The sequence below is a fragment of the Artemia sp. Qi Xiang Cuo genome, chromosome 5 (genome assembly GCF_049724085.1).
Source record: "Artemia sp. Qi Xiang Cuo chromosome 5, ASM4972408v1, whole genome shotgun sequence".
Lineage (NCBI taxonomy): Eukaryota > Metazoa > Arthropoda > Branchiopoda > Anostraca > Artemiidae > Artemia > Artemia sp. Qi Xiang Cuo.
In genome coordinates this window covers 31,184,012-31,206,615 of record NC_142798.1, presented here as the reverse complement: position 1 = coordinate 31,206,615, position 22,604 = coordinate 31,184,012, and the positions used below count along the sequence as shown (strand labels likewise).

Here is a 22,604-nt window from a genome sequence, read left to right as displayed (position 1 = left end):
GCACAGTGGAGAATATTACATCAACACAAAGTGACCTAGAAGCATTCAGTTGCTTGACTGATGCTTGGGGACTTGAATTTAATGTTTCAAGATGTAAGACCATTCACATTGGGAAGAAAAATCTGTGCAACCAGTAGCCTACTATATGGACTATAGTCATTGATTCCACAAAGTTATGTCTAGAAGCAACAAATAGAGAGAGAGAGAGACCTTGGTTTCCTGGTTGACAACAAGCTAAAGTTTTATCTCCATGTCCAGGTGACTGCTGCAAAGGCCTATCAGACATTTAGAATAATTAAAATAACATTCATGAGCAGATCTCCAACTGTCATGATCAAGCTTTAAGTTTAGTTCTGCCAAGGCTAGAGTTTGGGGTGCGTATTGCATTTGCAATTTACAAGACTGACAAAGCAGCCCGTGAATCAGTCTAGAAAGAGGCAAAAAATGCATGAAAACTTATTTGATGTCCCATATATTCATTCCATCTTTAAAAGCTTAAACTACCATCCCTAACTTATTATTGCAAGCAGGGTGATGTGATAACAGCATGCAAGCTTCTGAATGCTGAAAATACTATTCTTGGCTTTTTGCAACTTGACAATGCACAGAAAATTCACAGTCACTCTCAAAAGCCTTTCCAGAAATGAGTGAACATTAACCTGAGGAACAAGTTCTTCTCCAACAAAGTTGTCATCCAGTGTAACTCTCTTAGTGAAAGAACACTGACCTCTACCAGTGTTGATGTATTCAAGTCTTCAATGGATGGGCAGTGGCTGAAACAACCCTTGCACACTTCTTGAGATGCCACTTATGACACATCCTACTACCGTCATTAAGCTTATGGATACAGGATTTTGTTTTATGTCTAACAAGTGCAATTTAAGGTAATAATAACAAATAAAGCCAACTTTAAAAAAATAAAAATTCAGCAAACTTTTTTGTATAGTTTGGCACTAGATTTACCCCATTAGAGGAGGAAGGGACTGGTATGCAATTACAAAAACGGTAATTACTATATTTGGAAGGAGAATTCAACTGGGAATAGAATGATATAACTCTTCTGTTCTTATCTGATTTCTGTTCTGTAACCTTAACCAGCATAATTGCATCCGAGCCAGCAGGCGTTCGAAACCCCATGCGTTCTAAAAGCTAGAATACAATTTGTATTTTACTGAAAAAAATTCAAATGAATTTAGTGAAAAAAATGTGTATGGTCAGTTTAATGAACAAAATAGAATCAAATAATCTACCAAGCATACAACTACCACAAATCAGTATCAATAAAAAAATGAAACCCAAAACAAACAGAAATTAAAATATGTCAAACTCAAAACGAGCAGAAATTAATCTGAGTAGGGTTCTAAACCCAATGCTTTCTAAGAGCTAGAATATAATTTTGTACTTTATTCAAATTTTTTTTATGTTTTCACTTTTATAACCTTAAGAAATCAAAAATTAATTAAGATTTTATGGAATAAATATAAGCATATGTACATTAAAAATGCATATTTTTTTCAGTAAATTCATTTGAATTTTTTTCAGTTCTTTACTGAAAACGCTTGACACTAGAGTTCAAAATCCTATTCTATGGCCCAAAAAATGTGTTCTTTTTTTTAAGTCTTATATAGAAATTCTTTAAAAAAATTCTCTTTAAATGTTTTCACTTTTATCACTTTAAGAAATAAAAAATTAATTAAGATTTTAATTAACAAAAATAAACATATTTATTTTAAACTGACTGCAGATTTTTTTCAGTAAATTCATTTTTATATTTTTCCATAAATTACAGATTATTGTTTGGTTTTTTGAAAGCATAGTGCTTAAGAACCTGTTCAGGTTAATTATTGGTTACATCATGGGTTGGTGATGTCTAGGCATGAATTAAAAAAAAAAAATCAAAATTAAATTAAAAAAAAGTATTTCCAACTATGACTGGGAGAGGGCGTAATTTTCCTCAGGGAGTATAATTAATGGGGTTTGAGAATTTTTCAAGAGAAAAAAATTAAACCTATAGATAATAGCCTAAGCAATTAAAGTATTTCTGAAGGATAGATTGTCTTTGGACTCATCAAATTATTAATGCCTAAGCTGTTAAAGATGAAAAACGTGCTGAATCTAATGAACTAGCTTTGCTTATTTTTTGCTCTGTGAAGGATAGATTGACTTTGGACTCACCAAATTATTAATGTCTGAGCTGTTATAGGCGAAAAACGCGACAAATCTAATGAAATAGCTTTGCTTATTTTTTTGCACCTTTGTAATGTACACGAAAATGTAGCATTGCCATTGAAAATTTGGAAAGACAATTCTTTAAATGTAGAATAAAAACATAATTGAAAAATTAAAATAAAAAAGAAAAAACTTTATACCGTCTTTGACACAATTTCCTGACGAATTTTAAATACACACATAGGAGGGTGTCTAGTTATAATTTAAGCTCGAATGATTTTAATTTTTAATTTTTAACATTTTAATTTTTCAACTTACAATAACAATTCTTCTCATGTTAAAAATTACCTTCTTAGCAGTCATGTTAAAATTACTGGGAATTACAAAGTTGAATCAGAGCTCTCAAGCAGGGATGTAGCTACAATACTTTATTAGGTGGGGGGGAGGGGCAAGATGGATCTCCATCTGACAGTGGTGGATCCAGAGGGGAGGGGCGAGGGGGTCACCTGCCCCCCTAGCGTAGTCTAAATTTGTGTAATCTCATTAAATAATCCTAGTTCGCTTTAATTAAACTTGTTTTCAACGCAGGGTTATCGGATCAACCTGTTTTGCCCCCCCCCCTAATTTGTTTTTATCGGATAAACCTATTTTGCACCCCCCCCTCCTAAAACATCCTGGATCCACCCCTGCCATCCGAAAAGTCAAGAGCATGGGCTATAGAATCATTTTTCTCCAAATCATTGCCCACCTGAAACAACGCCACTGCTTTCAAGGGCATTTTTAGAAAAATAATTAATTACGAATAATTTTTTTTGGCCATAGAATAGGACTTTGAACTCTTAGTGTCAAATATTTTCAGTAAACAACTGAAAAAAAATTCAAATGAATTTACTGAAAAAAATATGCATTGTCAGTTTAATGTACATATGCTTATATTCATTCCATAAAATCTTAACTAATTTTCGATTGCTTAAAGTTGTAAAGGTGAAAACATTTAAAATAATTTTTATCAATAGAGTAATAATTATATTCTGGCTTTTAGAATGCAAAGGGGTTTAGCATTAACCCCTGTTTGTATTCTGTTTTGTATTAACTTTCCGTCAAAGACTGAAAAGCCAGTCTAATCCTTTCATCCTAGGACATGCTGATATCTGATATCGAATATCAGCTGATATCTAAATAAGCCATGAATTTTTAATTAGTAAAACAAAAGTAAGTTTTAAAATCATAATTAACATATTTATTTCTGAATTTTTCTAGTACGGCCATATCTAATATCATGTTTATCTAATTTATGTTTGTTTTTTTATTCATTCTGGTAAAAAATAAAAAAAAATAAAAAATTAAGCTTAAATGAAATAAATCGAAAACTGAAGTACACTAATTAAAATCAATATTTTAGCTGGCCTAGAATTATTAGTTAGTTCCTTGATCCGTGTCTTTATTTCAACTAAAGAAAAATTAGAGAAATATTTGTAATTCAATTCTTTCACAAATAATGTCAAATTCATTGTATTTTGTTATAAAACTTGAATTGTTGATCTATAACGAACTCTCTTCAGTCAACTTTTAGTTCACAGAAAGCTAAAATGTACTAATAAGCCAAAATGGCATACTCAAATGTAAGTATATTTATGTTTGCTATTTATTGCGATGCACACATGAAATTACTGATGAATATTGTCACGCTTCTCTCTAATTTACAGCTAAATAACACAGGGGCGGATCCAGAATATTTTAGGGGGGGGGGGGGGTAAAATATTTTGATCCGATAGAAATAATTTTAGGGGGGCGCAAAATAGGTTGATGCGATAAACTTGCGTTAGAAACAAGTTTAATTAACGTAAACTTGAGTTAATTAAGTAAATTAGACTACGCTAGGGACTCAAAAACATATTTTCTATCTGGAAATCAACTACGCTGAACAAAATGGCTATCTCAAAATTTTGATTGGATGTATTTGGGGGAATGATGGGAGTGGGGGGGCTAGCTGCCCTCCAATCAATTTCTACTAATAAAAAGGGTACTAGCCCTTTGAATTTCCAATCGAATGAGCCTGTTTTGTAGTTTCTACGACAACGCCTTCCATAAAAACCTTATATTCTCCCAAGGCATAACTTAAAACCCTTGCCCTGAGGGTTGTGGTGGAGTGTCCTTCTCAAAAACATATTTTCTATCTGGAAATCAACTACGTTGAACAAACTAGCCACCTCAAAATTTTCATTAGATGGGCTTGTGGGATTGATGGGCGTGGGGTGGGGGCTAGTTGCCCTCCAATCACTTTCGACTATTAAAAAGAGCACTAGCCACTCCAATTTCTAATCGAATGAGCCCTTTTCGAAGTTTCTGCGACGACTCCTTCAATACGAAGTGCCCGGGTATGGAGAAAAAAAAACAAAAATACAACACATTGTGCCCACATCGTTCTTTACTTAGGCTGCGCTACCGCGCTGCCTATGATAATCTCATTTCCAAATTCTGATTAGTACATCCCACATATGAGCTTTTGGACTTTTTTTTCATCTCATTGAAGTCTAAGTCGTGCAGGAATTTCTAGTTTCTATAATATAATAATCCAAAGTGAGCCCCTTGGGTATGAGATCAGCAAAAACCCACGTGGTGTTTGGTTTTGCCCAATATTGGTATTTAAGGATATTTGAACCTTATATTACGAATAAAAGGCATATGTAGCAATGTGAACGTCTAAAATAAATGTATATATACCTCAGGCACAAATTTTACAACTGATTGAATTATTTCGCCTCTTTGAAATCCGTGAAAAACAAGGATTTTTAATCTGTGTTATTGAAAATTCTTGTCTGTAATAACATGTATACAAAATTATTATGAAGAAAGATAAAACTTGCATGCATCCACTGTTATTTTTTAAAAGTCAACGAACCGCTTATTTTTAGGAAACAGGATCATTTTTATTGCTATACATTTTCTAGAATCCTGTGACTGGGCTTTTACCTGCTTCACCTGACAATAAACATGCATGGATCAGAGATAATGTATATAGTATCCTTGCTGTTTGGTCACTCTCCATGGCCTATAAGAAGAATACAGACATGGATGAAGATAGAGCTAAAACATATGAATTAGAACAGGTATTTAAAGTTGACTACTCTTATCTTTTGTTAACCCCCATAAAAAAAAGAAGTTGGCGTCACTTTTGTGGATATATTGTTTATCTCTACTGATAATTTTTTATTTATTGAATTACTTTCAATATTTTTTCATGCTTAAATTGAAAAAGGTTTAAATAAAATTTTTCAATATATATCGAAGCTATTAATAAATCTGAAATTAGAAGTTCACTGAATATGTATTTTTGCTGCCAAAGATTGATATTTACCTAACTTTGATGTCAAGTATTGTGTAGCAAAAACCGACGTCACTGGACATCAAGGTTAAAGCTTGAGGTGTACGTAAGACTAGGGGCAGCCCTGGGCTGTTGATCAAATATTGAATTAATTGCAAAAAAACAATTTTCGAAAAAGGAGTTTTTCAATGAAAAGTAAAGAGAATTACTATATTGAAACTTGAGACGATCAGAAGGGAAGTCCTATAATATAGAAAACTGAAAACGGAAAGAAATTACTATCAAGGCTTAATGAAACTCAAAACAAAGAAAAATTAAAATAAATATTCATATCAAACTTAAAGAAAACAAATTTTGATTTTGAGGAATAAATAAATCCTGAAAGTAGTAAAAATTAAAAAGTATAAATACTCAAGTCAAACTAAAAAAAACGCAATAATACAAACCGGAGTTTGGCTACCCCCCCCCCCCCCCCCCTCTAACCGCAAGTTTTCTAAAGTATATTGACTCATTTGCGTTTTATTGAAGACTATGTATTTTGAACAATATGCTTTAGTGTTTCAGAACATCAACGAAAAACAAATCTCAGCAATTCAGGAATAAAAATTTGATTCAACAGTATTTCTTGTTGTTTTTCAAGGTTGTCATTACAAAAAAGAGTTTAATATGTATTTTTTGCTCAGTAAAGCGCAAATGACACAATGGACTTTAGAAGGTTTGTGGTTAGGAGGGAGGGAAGCAGTAGCCAAACTCCTGTTTGGAGGAATTTCCGTTCGTTTTTGATTTGTTTATTCATCAATATCAGTATCTGTTATCTTTATGTTTGATGTGATTATTTAGATTAATTTTTGTTTGTTTTGGATCCATTTATTCTTTTATAGAAGTTTCTAGTCGTTTTCAGTTTAAAATATTATAGGACTTTATTTATGATATTCTTAAGTTTTAATATGGCTCTTGACTTTTTTATTAAATACTTATTTTTGGAAAGCTTTTTTTTCAGGTTTTTGGCTTAAAAATTGAAATATCAGATTCATTAATTTAAATTCTTAAGAAGCATAAGGTGATCTGAGCATTGTCCTTGATTGTGTTTAAAATAATATTGCATAAATTGTCTTTCCATTTCAAAACAAGGTTTGGAACGGTTCTTGAACTAAGATTTTGGTTCAACAGCGATTTCTAAATAATATATCTGAAAGAATCCTCCCGGGAGAACGTGATATATGAATGAAAATAGAATGAACAAATAAATACATATTAGTGACAATGCTCAGCTGTCTTATTTTTGACTCTGAAAACTCTTTCATTTTGACGTTGACGTGAGCATTTCCCTGGTGTTACATGGAAAAGATGTCATTCTGACAACATGGGTGTACATACTTTCTTTTGATTGAATTCAAAATTCCTCTCAACATTACCTGAAAGTTCAAACTTAGTCCCCTAGCCATTCTTGAGATGCTTCACATAGGCATTTTGACAACCTGGATGTACATAGTGTCTTGGCTTATTCTAACATCCATCTCAACATTTCCTAAAAATGTTTACTTAATACCCTTGCAGTTTTTTAGATAATGTGCACACAATTTCACACAACCTGGATGCACATAGTATCTTTTGATTTACATCCCCAAACCTCAGTATTCCCTGAGACTTTCTGGTTAATACTATAAGTTGTTGCTGAGATATTGCACATATGCCCTTTTGACAACCAGGATGCACATTGTGTCCTTTGACTAAGCTCAACGTTCCCCGTCAACATTCTCTGCAATTTTTATTTAATACCCTTAACTGTTCCTGAGATATTACAGATGTGTCATTTTGACAACCCGGATCTATATGGCATCTTTTGATTCAGTTCAATATCCCAATCAACATTTCCTTAAAGTTTCAACTTAATAATTTTAGCTGTTCCTGAGATTTTGTAGATACAGCTTTTGTAGATAACAGTTTCAACTTGAAATCCTTAACTGTTCTTAAGGTATTACAGATATTCTGCTTTGATAGCTTAGATCCAAGTAGTATCTCTTTTCATTTAACCTAACATCCCCCCCCCCTTTAGAATTCCTTGAAAGTTTCAATTTAATACCCATAGCCGTTCCTGAGATCACTGTAGATTCGCTTAGATATGCTCTTTTGGCAAACTGGATGCACCTAGTGTCTTTTGACTTAGTGCAACATGTCCTCAACATTCACTGAAAGTTTCAACTTAACAACCCTTAGCAGTTCCTGAAATATTTTCAGGAACTTCATGATTTTCAATTGATTCATGATTTTCAATTGATGGCAGATAAGGGTATTTTGTTTGATTGTATTTATATTGACTCTTCCAAAGCATTTGAGAAAATTTCTATCCCACTTCTGATAAACAAATGTCAACCATATGGTATTGACTCACAAACTAAAGCATGAATAACAGATTATCTTACAAATAGAAACCAAGAGGTTGCAGTAGGTGATGCTTCGTCATCACCTATGTCTGTCATAAGTGGAGTTCCACAAGGCAGTTGTCTTGAGCCAGTACTCTTCTGCCTTTTTATCAATGATTTGCCAGGCGTTGTTAGAAATTCGACCATAAAAATGTTTGCAGATGATATAAAAATCTACAGGTCAGTCATGAGTGAACATGAGATTCCTTTACTTCAAGAGGATTTGGTTGCTCTGGGCCAGTGGTGTACTGCAAACTCTATGTTCATTAATGAAACCAAGTGCAATGTTGTGCACTGTTTGCGTAGACTCCCTCAACATTACCATTACTTCGTTGTTGGTAAATTAATTTCAAGTGTGGAATATGTTCGTGACCTTGGGATTTGCTTTGATTCAAGTCTCATATTTAATAAACATGTATCGGATATCACCCATAAGGCAAATTACCAATTACTACATCTAAAGCTTACTTTTTCTAAGTCTAATTTTCATTCACTGATTTCACTTTATGTATCCACTGTAAGACCAGTACTTGAGTATTCGTCATCAGTATTGTATCCCATCAATAAGAGAGATAGAGAGAGGGTTAAGAGAGTGTAACGTAAGGCTACCAAACTAATACCATACCTGAGTCATCGACCTTACCACCAGAGAATGCAAAGGATACAGTGGCCTTTTCTCCAGTTCAGACGTGATAGGGCCGACCTAATAAATACATTCCGCATTGTTAGGAATATTCATAATACCACCCCAACTCACTTTTTCACTTTTACAGAATACAGTAGTACCCGTCATCACCAACACAAAATTTACCCACCATGTTCACAGAAAAGTTTAGGCCAAAACTCTTTGTCTAGCCGAGTGTAGAAGACTTGGAATTCACTTCCATCGGAAATAGTTGCAAGTACCATGGTCCACTCTTTCAAAAGTAGTTTAGCCTCTACAGATCTCTATACTGGGTCCTATCACAATCCATTTTGAGAATATTTTTACTTTTGTATTAGCTAATTTGTGACAGTATGTTTTCAGTTATTTTGTAGGCTTACTTTTTGGTAGGTTTCAATTATTAACAGATATGTTTCAGTTAAGTTGGTATGCTATTGTATATTTCAGTAATATTTTTTTCAATGTTTTCAGTTACTATATGTTTTTGTTATGTCATTGGCATTATTATAGACTTTTTTATAATTGTTTACTGCGACAAGCTTGTTAAAGCTTACCGTATCTTGGTATTAATAAATAAATAAATATTGCTGATACATCCCCTTGAGCACCTGCATTCAAATAGAGTCTTTTGGTTAGTTCGACATCCCCATTTACATTTCCTGGAATTTTCAAATTAATACCTTAGCTACTCATGACACTTTGCAGATAAGCCCTTTTAACAATCTGGATACGCTTAAGCTCTTTTCATTTAGTTCAATAGTAGTAGTATTAGCAGTAGAAATAGTAGTGGCAGTTGTACTCGCCATTGGAGTATTTGTGGTAGTAGTAGTAGTCGCAGTCATAGTCACGGACACAGTCGCAAGTCGTCACAAACGCAGACGTAAGTAGTTGCAGACGCATTCACAAGTATTTGAAGTTGCAGTCGCAATCTTTCGCAGTCACAAGTACTCGCAGTTACAGTCGTAAGTAGTTGCACTCACAGTCGGAAGTATTTGTAATCAGATACGCAAGTAGGAGCAGTCACAAGTATTCGCAGACAATCGCAAATCGTTTTAGTCTCAGTCGCAGTCACAAGTAGTCACAGCCTTTATTAGTCGGACTTGCAGACCCAAGTATTCGCGGTTGCAGTCAAAAGTATTCATAGACACAAGTAGTCGGAGTCACAGTCACAAGTAGTCACAGTTCAAAGTAATTGCACAGTTCAAAGTATTCACCAATAGTCGTAGTCGAAGTTGGAAGTAGTCGCAGTTATAAGTAACCGTTGTTGGAGTTACAAGTACTCGCAGTCACAAGTAGTGGCAATTGAAATCTCAGTAGTAGTATTAGTAGTAGCGGCCCTAAAAGTTTCATGTTAATACCCTTAGCCGCACCCAAGATATTGCAAATACGCCCTTTTGATAACCTGGATGCATGAAGTGTCTTCTGATTTAATCCAGTACCCCTCCCCCTTTCCCAGTAATTAATCTTGTATGTAAACAGTGGGTAATTTGCATACTTTACAACCCTTTTATTGGGGTCTGTGGGGGGTCATGTCATCCCCGAAGGCTAAGTTACTGGCCATTTTTACTATGTTAAACAAACGGCTATCTCAATATTTTGATCAGTGTTTTGGGACGGGGATCTAAAAAGGGCGAGGCAAGGTAGGCCTAGTCCACTGATCACTTTTCAACATGCCCTGAGAGTTTCAACTTAATACCCTAAGCCCGTTTAGATACCCAGGATCAAATATAACCTCCTTTATCAATAATTAATTAAAAAAACTTTTTCCACAAAATAAGTTTTTCAAAGAAAAGTAAAGAACTCCATTAAACCAAAAATGAGCAAAAATAAAATAAAATAATCTACCAAGTGTGAAACTGCCACAAATCAGCATCGATAAATAAATGAAACCCAAAACGAACAGAAATTACTATAAATAACCGAGTCAAACTCAAAACGAGCAGAAATTAACATGAGTAGGGCTCAAAACCCCTATGCCTTCACAACGCCAGAACATAATATGCACTTTATTGAAAAAATTTAAATGTTTTTATTTTCATAACTTTAACACATCAAATAATATTAACATTTTGATTACTAAATATCAGTATATGTATATTAAACTGATAATGCACATTCATTTGTATTTTTTTTCAGTAAAGTGCAAATTATGTTCTGGCATTAAGAAGGCATAGGGGTTTTGAGCCCTACTCATGTTAATTTCTGCTCGTTTTGTGCTTGACTCGATTATTTATAGTAATTTCTGTTCGTTTTGGGTTACATTTATTTATCGATGCTGATTTGTGGTAGTTTCACGATTGGTAGTTTATTTGATTTTATTTTTGCTCATTTTTGGTTTAATGGAGTAATTTCTGTTCGTTTTATGTTGATATAGTCTTTTCAGAGAAAAAGAAAATAATTATTTAAATCTTTTTGTTTTTTTAAGACTTTATAGTTTGGCCTGCTATTTGTATGCTGGAGAAAAATTTTCAGCAATTTTTAACAACATACACCCTTTTACAAATCTGGACACAAATAGTAGTGCTTAATTTAGTTTCATACCTCCTCTAGTTGACCTGAAATGGAAAACTTGATACCATTCGCAAAAAGATCTGTTTACTTTCTTTGTTAGCTTGGATACACTTACGCTATTTTGATTTGGTTAAATTATAAGAGCAAAAGTATCCCCGAAAGTTTGAACATAATACCCTCAGTCGTTCTTGGCATACTGCTGAGATGCCTTATTGGGAATTAGCATTAACACAGTGCATTTTGATTTAACCTTAAGGCAATATTTAGCTTTTAAACATAATGGGCAAAAAGGAGGGTGGGAGTGGGAGGGGGACTAGTTGCCCTCGAATAACTTTCGACTATTAAATTGGGCATTAGCCCTTTCTATTTTCAATCGAATGAGCCCTTTTCGAAGTTCCTAAGACAACTCCTTCGATACGAAGTGCCCTGGTCTAAAAAAAAGAAAAAAGAAAAAATGAATAATACATTGTACCCACACCGATCTTTACTATAAAAGTGTCAAGCCTTCCAATCACTTTCGACTATTAAAAAGGGCGCTTGCCCTTTCAATTTCCAATCGAATGAGCCCTTTTTGAGTTTCTATGATAACGTTTTCTATAAACACCTTTTATGCCCCCAGGGCATAACTTACAACCCTTGCCATGAGGGCTGTGAGGGGGATCACCCTCATGAGGGCTGTCATCCTCAAAGACCTAATTTCCAGAACTTTCAACTACGTTAAAAAAAAATGGTTATCTTAAAATTTTGATTGGATGTGTTTGGGGAAATTGTGGGCGGGAGAGGGGCGTTAGTTGCTCTCCAATCACTTTCAACTATTAAAAAAGGAACTAGCCCTTTCAATTTCCAATCGAATGAACGAAGTTTCTACGAACACGCTTTCAATAAAAACCTTATATGCCCCAAGGGCATAACTTACAACCCTTGCCCTGAGGGCTGGGGAGGGGGGGGGTTGTCACTCTTGCAGAGATAATTTTCAGAAGTTTCAACTTTATTGAAGAAAATTGCTATTTGAAAATTTCCATTGGATATGTTCGTGGAAATGGTGGGCATGAGAGGAGGATTAGTTGCCCGCCAATAACATCAGTCTATCAAAAATAGCGCCAGCCTTTTCAATTTCCAATCGAATGAGCACTTTTTGAAGTTTCTACGACATTGCTTTCTATAAAACCTTATATGCCCCAAGGCGTGACTTACAACCCTTGCCCTGAGGGCTGTAGGGGGGAGTGTCATCGTCAAAGACATAATTTACAGACTTTTTTACTACGTCGATCAAAATGGCTACCTCAAAATTTTCATTGGATGTGTTTGGGGAAATGTTGGGAGTGAGAGGGGTGTTAGTTATCCTCCAATCACTTTCAACTATTAAAAAGGGCACAAGTCCTACTAATTTCCAATCGAATGAGCCCTTTTTGAAGAGTCTACAACATCGCTATCTATATAAGCCTGATATGCCCCAGGGCATAACTTACAACCCTTACCCCGAGGGCTTTGAGGGGGTGATTATCCTCAAATAACTAATTTCTAAAACTTTTAAATACGTTGAACAAAAAGGCTACTTAAAAGTTTTGATTGGATGTGTTTGGGTAAAAAGTGGGCTTGAGAGGGGGGTTAGTTGCCCTCAAATCACTTTCGACTATTAAAAATGGCACTATCCCTTTGAATTTCCAATCGAATGAGCCCTTTTTGAATTTACCACGACAAAGCTTTCAATAAAAACCTTATATACCCCCAGGGCATAACTTACAAACTTTACCCTGAGGGCTGTGGGGGGGAGCGTCATCCTCTTAGATATAATTTCCGGACCTTTGAACTACTTTGAACAAAGTGGATGTCTAAGAGCTTTGTTTGAATGTGTTTGGGGGAAATAGTGGGTATAAGAGCGGTGTTTAGTTGCCATCCAATCGCTTTCAACAATTCAAAAATGTATTAGCCATTCGACTATACGATCAATTCAGCCTTTCTCGAAGTTTTTACGACAACTCCTTCGATACGAAGTGCCCTGGTCTAAGACCAAGAAAAATAATAAAAAATAATACACTGTGCCAACATCGTTCTTTACTTAGGCAGCGGTATTGCGCTGCCTATGATAAATCCTATATGTAAATAATGAGCAACATGCATAACTTACAGCCCTTGCCCCAGGGGCAATGGGGGCCATCTCATCCCCGGAGGCATTGTTTTTTGGCCTTTGTACTATTTTGAAGAAAATGGTTATCTTAAAAAAAAAATTTCGAATGTCTTTGGGGGAGGGGAGGGCTGCTAAAAAGGGCGTGTTAGGGGGTCTCGTTGTCCTCCAATCACTTTTGACTCCAAAAAAATGGGACTAGAACTTTCAATTTATAATCGAATGAGTCCCCTCTGAAGTTTCTGCGACTACCTCTTTCGTTTAAAGTGGCAATGGGGGGAAAAGAATAATAAGTGATACATTGAAGCTTATGGCTCTTTACTACAGGCAATGCTAGAGCATGTCTCTGATACGGTAATGTGGCGTTAATCGTGCGCCTTGGACAGCCAACAGGGTGTATCTCTTTTCTTCTGCAGCTCCTTCTTATTTTTGTCTTTCTTGCTCCTTAAGCTCTTTCCTCCTACTTCTGTTTTTTTTCTTATTGCAGCATTGCTTCGGGCTCTCTTTTCTTTATGTTTTTGTTGTTTTTATTTGGAAATGTAAAACAACTCCTCTTTGTCTTCCATCGTTAGCGAAATAAACATTTATTTTATCTATATTAGGAAAACATCTGTTAAAAAAACGTTAATATTCGTGATAATAGATTTTTTTTTTTTTTTTTTTTTATAGAATTAGCACCCTTGCCTGAAAAAAATTTCATTGTCACACCTAATATCCGAGGCCTGTGTATCATTTTACACTTCCGTGATAATTGGGAAAGCCCTTCGCTATGCGGTCGCGAAATGCAGAATCAGCAGAACAATGTAGATCATGAGAGGAGGATCAAAGTGTGTTTGAATTTTTATTGTCCTGATGTCCCTTTCTTCGAGAGCAGCTTAGCAAATTATTGGTGTTGATTACTGCAAATGTATGAAAATTGTCTGAACTTAAGACAGAACAGTGACAAAATGTCCTCATTCCTCTCCCTAAGTCACTGCGTTGTTTAAATCCATGTATTAAGCTTGCATTTGTAAGTATTAGTTCATTCTTCACATAGACAGATCTCAATACAGAGGAGGTTAAGAAACTTTCTTAGAATTGATATAAATGACCAGTTGGAAGGTTAGGCCAACAAAACGTCTCTTTTGCAGTTTTTACACAGGACAATTTGGCGAGAACATATACTACTCCTGGAGCATCAGGGTGTCCTGGGAAACGTCTCCAAATCATTCTTCTTAAAGTCCTGAGATTTTTTACACTCATAAATTTACCGTTTTAAGATACTTGATCGATAGATGAATGAACCGTTTATTTCAAAACGACTGCTAACAAGCTCAACTGACCGAATTGGCGTTCTTGCCAAATAAATATAAATATAAGACAACGGGTTGTTTCCCACTACCTGCTTGTATTCTATCACTCGACAACCGAGTGTACTAAAGAATTCTAAGGGTAGAGACATCATAGGGCAAAGAACAGGTCTTTTCTTCATGGATTTACGGTGATTTCTGGGGTGGGCGGTGGAAAAATATCAGAACCTAGAATCAGAAAGAGTCTGAAGCCTAAAACTGTTGCACAAAGCATCTCTCCTGCCAGTCAGATTGTTGGTTTTAACTTCTGCAAAAGGAATTGGCAGGAGAACATGCCTTGACTGAAGATTTTTCTTAAAGCCATTTTTTGTAATTGCTGCTATTCTTTCTGTTTGCGCTTTGGTTAGCGCTTAGTGCGAGGCTAGACAAGCATGTTCTAAATGAGGTTGAACAAACAATGTGAAAAGTAAAGTGTAATATAAGACAAGAAAGTGCTAACTACTACTACTACTACTAGTAACAACTCAGTGGAGCACCAGGCCACATGAAGCCAACACAGCTACTCGTGCTCTTCCTCCATTCCAGCCTATTCAAAGCTCGACTCTTTACCCCCTCCCATTAAGTTTGAATTTCCTTTAAATTCTTCCTTATTACCTCTTCCTACCTGTTTCTGGGATAGCTTGCTTTGTCTTTGGTAATCTTTCATCCTTCATCTGTAAAACTTTCCAACGATTTCAACCCTTCTTTCATAAGACAGTTGCAAAATAATACTTTGTTGGCAAACAGATATTACAAGGTAATATAGCTGAATCGTTGTTCCATGCCAAACAAAATAAAAAATAAAATATTAAGCATTTGCATAAATTGAGCAAAAGTAAATTAATGATCAAACACAGTTTAAAAAAGTGAAAAAAACAAAAAGCTCTGTGTAAAAAAAAATATAAAGCTCAAAACACTTGAGTAGTTTAAACATCTAAACGTTTAGTTTGGTTAACAATAAATAAAATTAGAAAAAAGAGACAAAGGTACCATATTCATCTAAAAAGCACACTAAGACCTGTCGAAGGGTTCTGTGGATACAAATAGGAAGCACTGAAATGGATGAATCCGTTTCATCTCTAAGCCGGAGAGCAGATAAGTAAGCTCTTCGTTGTCTTTGATAGAATTAAATAAAAGTGACTGAGGTCTAGATATATTGCAGACATGTACAAGACCTAAGGAACAATCAAACCGAAACTTGGAGAGAGCTGCAAATAGGCAATATTTCTGTAAAAAAAAGAACAACATCCTCTTTGTATATATCAGGTAAGACCATGCATGCGAGTATCTTAATAAACAGACAAAAATTCAGTCTGTGCTTTTTGGCATCTCAAACTGTGCAAATGTGAAACAGAGGTTCTTCCTGGTTACTCCAGAGTTCTCCCGTTTAGCTGAAGAGTTCAAGAGTCAGTTTGACCTGGAGCGTGACAAAACCAGACAGCACCAGGGCCTTGGACCAAGTGTTGTCAATACGAAGCATTCTGTTGTCGACAAGATTAAGGCAGCCATTGGAAACCCATTTGCTTCTGAAGGTGATAGGTTGCACAATGTAATCAGTCATGCATATATCCTAGATAAATAAGTACCATACATTTTGAACGCAGATGTAACTGGTCGAAAGCTGAATGAAGAATATGTCACAGAGCGAATAAATAGGGACGCCAGCCTATGAGCATCAGTAAAGAAAGAGAACAACACGATGCTCATATGTCTGGAAACAAGAAAGCCATGATAAAGCTCTGAGAGATGACAGTGGATCTCAAGAAGACTAAGCATTTGTATGTCAGACTGATGATCCTGGCCAAGTCCAGAAGAGTTATCAACCAGAAAGACGCCAATGGGAACTCTTAATTTCAATATGACACTGGGAGTCCTTTTTGCACCAGACGACACAATTCTGCCATGCCTGGACAAATTTAAGTTGATCCATCTACTCAATAGGTTGGCAGTGGCAGAAAATCCATGAGAAGATGATCAGCAAAATGATGGGGTTAACAGCACACCAGCTGTTCCAATTCGCAAGATAGCTCTGGTAGATGAAATTGCTCTTCTACAGAAGCGGCCAAAGAAATTTACGCGCAAAAACAGCACAAGTAATGTATCCCATGGGTGATTTAAAATGCGTTCGACAATGTTTAACTTTCAAGCATAATAGTTTTGATTGACCATTCAGACTTAACACTCAAGGTATACTCTTTGTGAAATTAGACGAAGGAATAAACCAGTAGTTTTTTTTTTTTTTTTATCTGTATGACAAATTTAGCTAAAGAAATAAAAATATTTCGTTCATATATAATACTTGGCAAGGCAACCAATTAGTATTGATATACTATTCTTTACATTACAATTTTTGACTTCTATAATATGAGACTGACTATAAAATCATCAAGATATCATACATCATTAAACCTTAAATCATTAGATTTAATTTATCTTAAAATAGTTCATGTTTTTGTATCTACCTGTGTGACTGTATTTTGAACTGTGCATCAAGGTGGTTAGTACTGCGTAGCACATTGATATATCTTTCGTTAAGTGAGGAAGCGGTGCTTAATTAGTTGATTTAATCTACAATCGAGAGTTAGGTAGACTTTTTACTCTATTTACATAGACAATTTTGGGTACTTGTCGGTGATTTGAAACGCACCCAAGAAGATGAAGTTAGGTTAATCCTAATGAAATATAACAAAACATGAGGATAAAATAACACTTTAGAAACAAAATAACGGAAGCCTAACCCAACCTTACAGAAATTTCGGAAGAATAACATTAGGATACAAGAAGCCACTGTAACGACGGCTGTTAAATTTGTTTTTTGAAAAGTGGGTGCTTCAAATAAGTGGAGGAAAATTTATTGGGTGTTTTAAAGAAGAATTGTCTAAGGATAGTTTCAGATAATTCTTTGAACGACTATATTCAGAATAATGTCCACGACGAAACATGTTGTTCAATCCTACTGTCTATAAGCTGTAAAGAAAGAAATTTGAAGATGTCTGAAAGTTTTACACATAAAAAATTACAGGTTGCCAAAAATTGTGGTTTTTAGCAATTGAGCTCAGGTGAAAGAAAAACAGGACATCTTCGAATGGGTGAGAAGTGTTTGAAAGGAAAAATTGAAAAGGAAGAAGGTGCTTTATCGAAATAGTAAAAAGTGAAGCTTTGACAAGATTAATAAAAAAAAAAAAATTCCACAAAATAAGTTTTTCAAAGAAAAGTAAAGAACTCCATTAAACAAAACGTGAGCAAAAATAAAATCAAATAATCTACCAAGCGTGAAACTACCACAAATCAGCATCGATAAATAAATAAAACCAAAAACGAACAGAAATTACAATAAGTAACCGAGTCAAACTCCAAAGGAGCAGAAATTAACATAAGTTGGGCTCAAAACCCCTATGCCTTCCTAAGGCCGGGACATAATTTGCACTTTACTGAAAAAAATATAAATGTTTTTACATTCATAACTTTAATAAATCAAATAATATTAAAATTTTGATTACTAAATATCAGTATATGTATACTAAACTGACAATGCACATTTATCTTTATTTTTTTCAGTACAGTGCAAATTATGTTCTGGCCTTGGAAAAGCGTAGGGGTTTTGAGCCCAACTTATGTTAATTTCTGCTTGTTTTGAGTTTGACTCGGTTATTTATTGTCAATAAAAAACCTTATATGCCCCCAGGGCATAACTTACGACCCTTGCCTTGAGGGCTGTGGGGGTTGTCATCCTTAAAGACCTAATTCCCAAAACTTTCAACTACGTTGAATAAAATGGCTATCTAAAAATTTTGATTGGATTTGTTTGGGGAAAAGGTGGGCGTGAGAGGGGGGTTAGTTGCCCTCAAATCACTTTTGACTATTAAAAAGGGCACTAGCCCTTTGAATTTCCAATCGAATGAGCCCTTTTTCAAGTTTCTACGACAAAGATTTCTATAAAAACCTTATAAATGGAATAGTTTGAATAGTGATATTAAGACTATTAGTGACCCCAATATTTTTAGAAAAATTATCAAGGAACTGCTTTTTGCTGAATATGAGTTTTGATTGATTTATTGATTTATTGATTGTGGGGGTTTTGTTGATATGATGTTCCCAGGGGAAGTATAATATATGATATTATTTTGTATTTATTGTTTAGTGTGATGGTATTAGTGGTATCGGTGGCCAAGTGTTCTTTGTTTTAAGGATCTTGTTTTCTCTACCTCCCCCACGGACAAGCTTTGCTTTTTAGGGGAGGAAGTAATAATTTTTTGTTGATATGTTTTTTTTTTTGAATAAATCTTTCTTCTTCTCTCTCTTATAAAAACCTTATATGCCCCCAGGGCATAACTTACAACCCTCGCCCTGAAAGCTGTGGGGGAGTGTCCTCCTCAAAAACATAATTTCTATCTGGAAATCAACTATTTTGAACAAAATGGCTATCTCAAAATTTTGATTGGATGTGCTTGGGGAAAAGGTGGGCGTGAGAGGGGGGTTAGTTGCCCTCAAGTCACTTTTGACTATTAAAAAGGGCACTAGACCTTTGAATTTCCAATCGAATGAGCCCTTTTTGAAGTTACCACGACAAAGTTTTCAATAAAAACCTTATATGCCCCCAGGGCATAACTTACAAACTTTACCCTGAGGGCTGTGGGGGGAATGTCATCCTCTTAGATATAATTTCCGGACCTTTCAACTACTTTGAACAAAATGGCTATCTCAAAATTATAATTGGATGTGTTTGGGGAAATGGTGGGCTTGGAAGGGTTGTTAGTTGCCTGCCCATCACTTTTGACTATTAAATAGGGCACTAGCCATTTCAATTTCCAATTGAATGAGCCCTTTTTAAAGTTACTACTACAACGCGTTCTATAAAAACCTGATATGCCCCCAGGGCATAACTTACAACTCTTGCCCTGCGGGGTGTGGGAGGGGGGGGGGGTGTCGTCATCAAAGACCTAATTTCCAGAACTTTAAACTACGTTGAATAAAATGGTTGTCTCAAAATTTTGATTGGATGTGTTTGGGGAAACGGTGGGCATGAGAGGGGGTCGCTGCCCAATCACTTTCGACTATTAAAAAGGGCACTAGCTCTTTGAATGTCCAATCGAATGAGCCTTTTTTAAAGTTTCTACGACAACGCCTTCTATAAAAACCTTTTATTCTCCCTGGGCACAACTTACGACCCTTACCCTGAGGGCTGTGGGGGAGTGTTCTCCTCAAAAGCATCATTTCGCTCGGGAAATCGCCTATGCTGAACTGGATGTTCATTTACCATTTTTGGTGGAATGTGTTTTGGTAAAAAGGGGGCATGTATGGGGTCTCAGTTGCCATCCAATCACTTTCGACTATTAAAAAGGGCACAAGCCACTCTAATTTCCAATTGAATGAGGCCTTTTTGAAGTTTCTACGAGAACTTCTTCGATACGAAGTGCCCTGCTCTAAAGGAAAAAAAAATAATAAATAATACATTGTGCCAACATCGTTATTATATGCCCAGTATTAGGGCATAACTTATAACCCTTGCCCTGAGGTTTGTGGTGGAGTGCCCTACTGAAAAACATATATTCTATCTGGAAATCAACTACGCTGAACAAAATGGCTATCTGAAAATTTTTATTGGATGTGGTTAGGGGAATGTTGGGCGTGGGGGGGGGGCTTGTTGCCCTCCAATCACATTCGACTATTAAAAAAGGCACTAGCCACTCCAATTTCTAATCGAATGAGCCCTTTTTGAAGTTTCTACGACAACTCCTTGGATACGAAGTGCCCTGATATGAAAAGAAAATAAACAATACATTGTGCCAACATCGTTCTTTACTTTGGCAGCGCGATTGCGCTGCCTATGATAGTGGTTCAAGAGGAGCGTCTGCAGTCGTTTTGGCGCGAGGAGGCTTAGGGCTTTAATGGATTGGCACTATTGTATGCAACATCTTTGTCTTTGTACAAATTTTTCAGTAAAATATTTTTGAATGCACCAATGGACGCAGAAAAAACATCTGTGCTTACAGAAAAAAAAATTGCAAGAGGAATACTGGATATGCTTATACATTATGCGTTACGTTTATCTATAGGCCTATAGATATATAGCAGTGCCTGTTTCCTTAAATGAGCTGTAGAAGATAAAACAGAACATGCACGAAAAACCTCCTACATCTTTGGAATCTCTATGTCCATTTTATAGAAGAATGGGGTGAATTTCATATCAATGGAACAAAATAGTCCCTGTAGGTTTACGTCTGTAGAGTTACAGTTAGCGAAAGTCCGACAGTCAGTTCAGTGTGTACACTCATGAGAATATAGTAATTTTTGGTTATTAAGTATGTGCAACAATGCTATACTATCTTTATAAATATCTTACTTCAATTACAGACTTTTTTTTCTTTCTAGAGATGTGTGAAGCTAATGCGAGGTCTTCTGTTTTCGATGATGCAGCAGCGAGATAGACTGGAAAGATTTAAAGAAAGCCAGCTACCTAAAGATGCTATCCATGCGAAGTTTTCTTCAGAATCTGGTTTGAGTGTTGTCTCTGATTTGGGTTGGGGACATCTGCAAATTGATGCCATTTCACTTTATATACTCACTCTTGCCCAGATGACTGCATCTGGTCTTCAGATTGTGTACAACTTAGACGAAGTAGCTTTTATTCAAAATTTGGTCTTTTACATAGAATCGGCTTACTGTATACCGGTAATTGTCTTTTAGTTTGTCTCTTGTTTACGTGTCATTTCGTATGTTTAGGGTGTTTCTTACCCGTAAGTTGATGGGAAACTTAGAAGATCTTACCCACAAACATGTAGTGGTAGAGGTGGTTTGTTCTAATTCCCTTAAGGCCAAAGAGTCTTAAGCCTAAAGGACCCCGTAAGAGAATTTCGGAAGATCTGGGCCTAAAAGCCGTGGTTGAAAAGTTTAGTCAGAATCGAGAATTGGAAATTTAGGAAGACCTTCTAAAATCCGAATTGGCATCGCATCAAGAACATTTCCCTGAATTTCGAAAGATCCTACCTTCAGTTTTCATTTTAAAAATGTTACATCTTAGATTTATTTTTATTATACAAATATATTCTTCTCTTGGACTTCCAACAAGTCTCTGACTGAATGTATGATGTTTCCTTACAATATCAACCATTGATTGCTTCTATTTTATGAATAGAAGCATGAATCAACCCTGTCTAAACTGTCATAATTTTATGCGGTGGTGGACTTTGTATTTGTACATGTCATTTAAAACACTTATCGATGATTCTAACAAATTATCGGACATGGATAGTCGATACAATACATTACAAAAGTATCGATACTTTAATGTCATAGTCATTTTATTAGGGTTAAAAAATAGACTGCCAGTTATCGTGTCCTTGCTAGTAAGCGATGCAAGGAAAATATCCTGTAGTATATTTTCAAAAGATTTATAAACAGAAGCTGTTTCTGTAAAGCTTTTATTTAACACATAACCTGATGCATTGTCTTCTGTTACAGCTAACAACTTGTTTTAATAAGATAAAGAGCTAGTACAAAAGATTGTCGTCAGACTACCAAATTTTCTTTTAGAAAAGTTACAGAGCCATCATGGTGAATTAGTGAAGAGTAAAAGTAGAAATATAAACAAGAGCGTGTAACCAATAACTGGTAACTTTTTCTAGGGAACAGGTCTACTAGGCTCTACAACATGTTACTTGAGCACATGAACAACAATTCCTTTTTTTTCCATTTAGCTCTATCCTGTGATTATTCACTAACTGAACAGCTTTAAAAAAATATTGCCCTGCTAGTACTGAGATGACGGTAGTACAGAAGACATTTTGTATAATCTTTTCGAAGCTCTTCAACGTACCACTTAACTGTGACTTCCACCACACTAGAGGATTACTGTCACGAGGGGTAATTGGTTCCTGGTGTAGGCTTGGAATGCGATAACAGAGGCTGTAGCACGACTTTCCTCCCTTGTTGTATATGAAATCGAAGATTCACATTTCGGTGCGACCTCAGAGAGCCTGGTACTGATGAATTTTGCAATCTGTGAGATACAGTAGGACTGGTGCCTGGGTCTTCATCGTCATCAAGACTGTACAGATCC

At 35.6% G+C, this 22,604-nt stretch overlaps 1 protein-coding gene across 1 annotated transcript in view; it reads left to right on the top strand.

Annotated features, from left to right (window-relative positions):
* Nucleotides 1–22,604, top strand: part of LOC148952034 (putative phosphorylase b kinase regulatory subunit alpha) — a 114,633-nt gene that overhangs the window by 6,216 nt on the left and 85,813 nt on the right. The window contains exons 2-3 of the mRNA XM_089088811.1: nucleotides 5,121–5,279; nucleotides 20,918–21,217. Of these exons, the coding sequence (XP_088944937.1) occupies nucleotides 5,121–5,279; nucleotides 20,918–21,217 (459 nt within the window). The remainder of the gene's footprint in view (nucleotides 1–5,120; nucleotides 5,280–20,917; nucleotides 21,218–22,604) is intronic.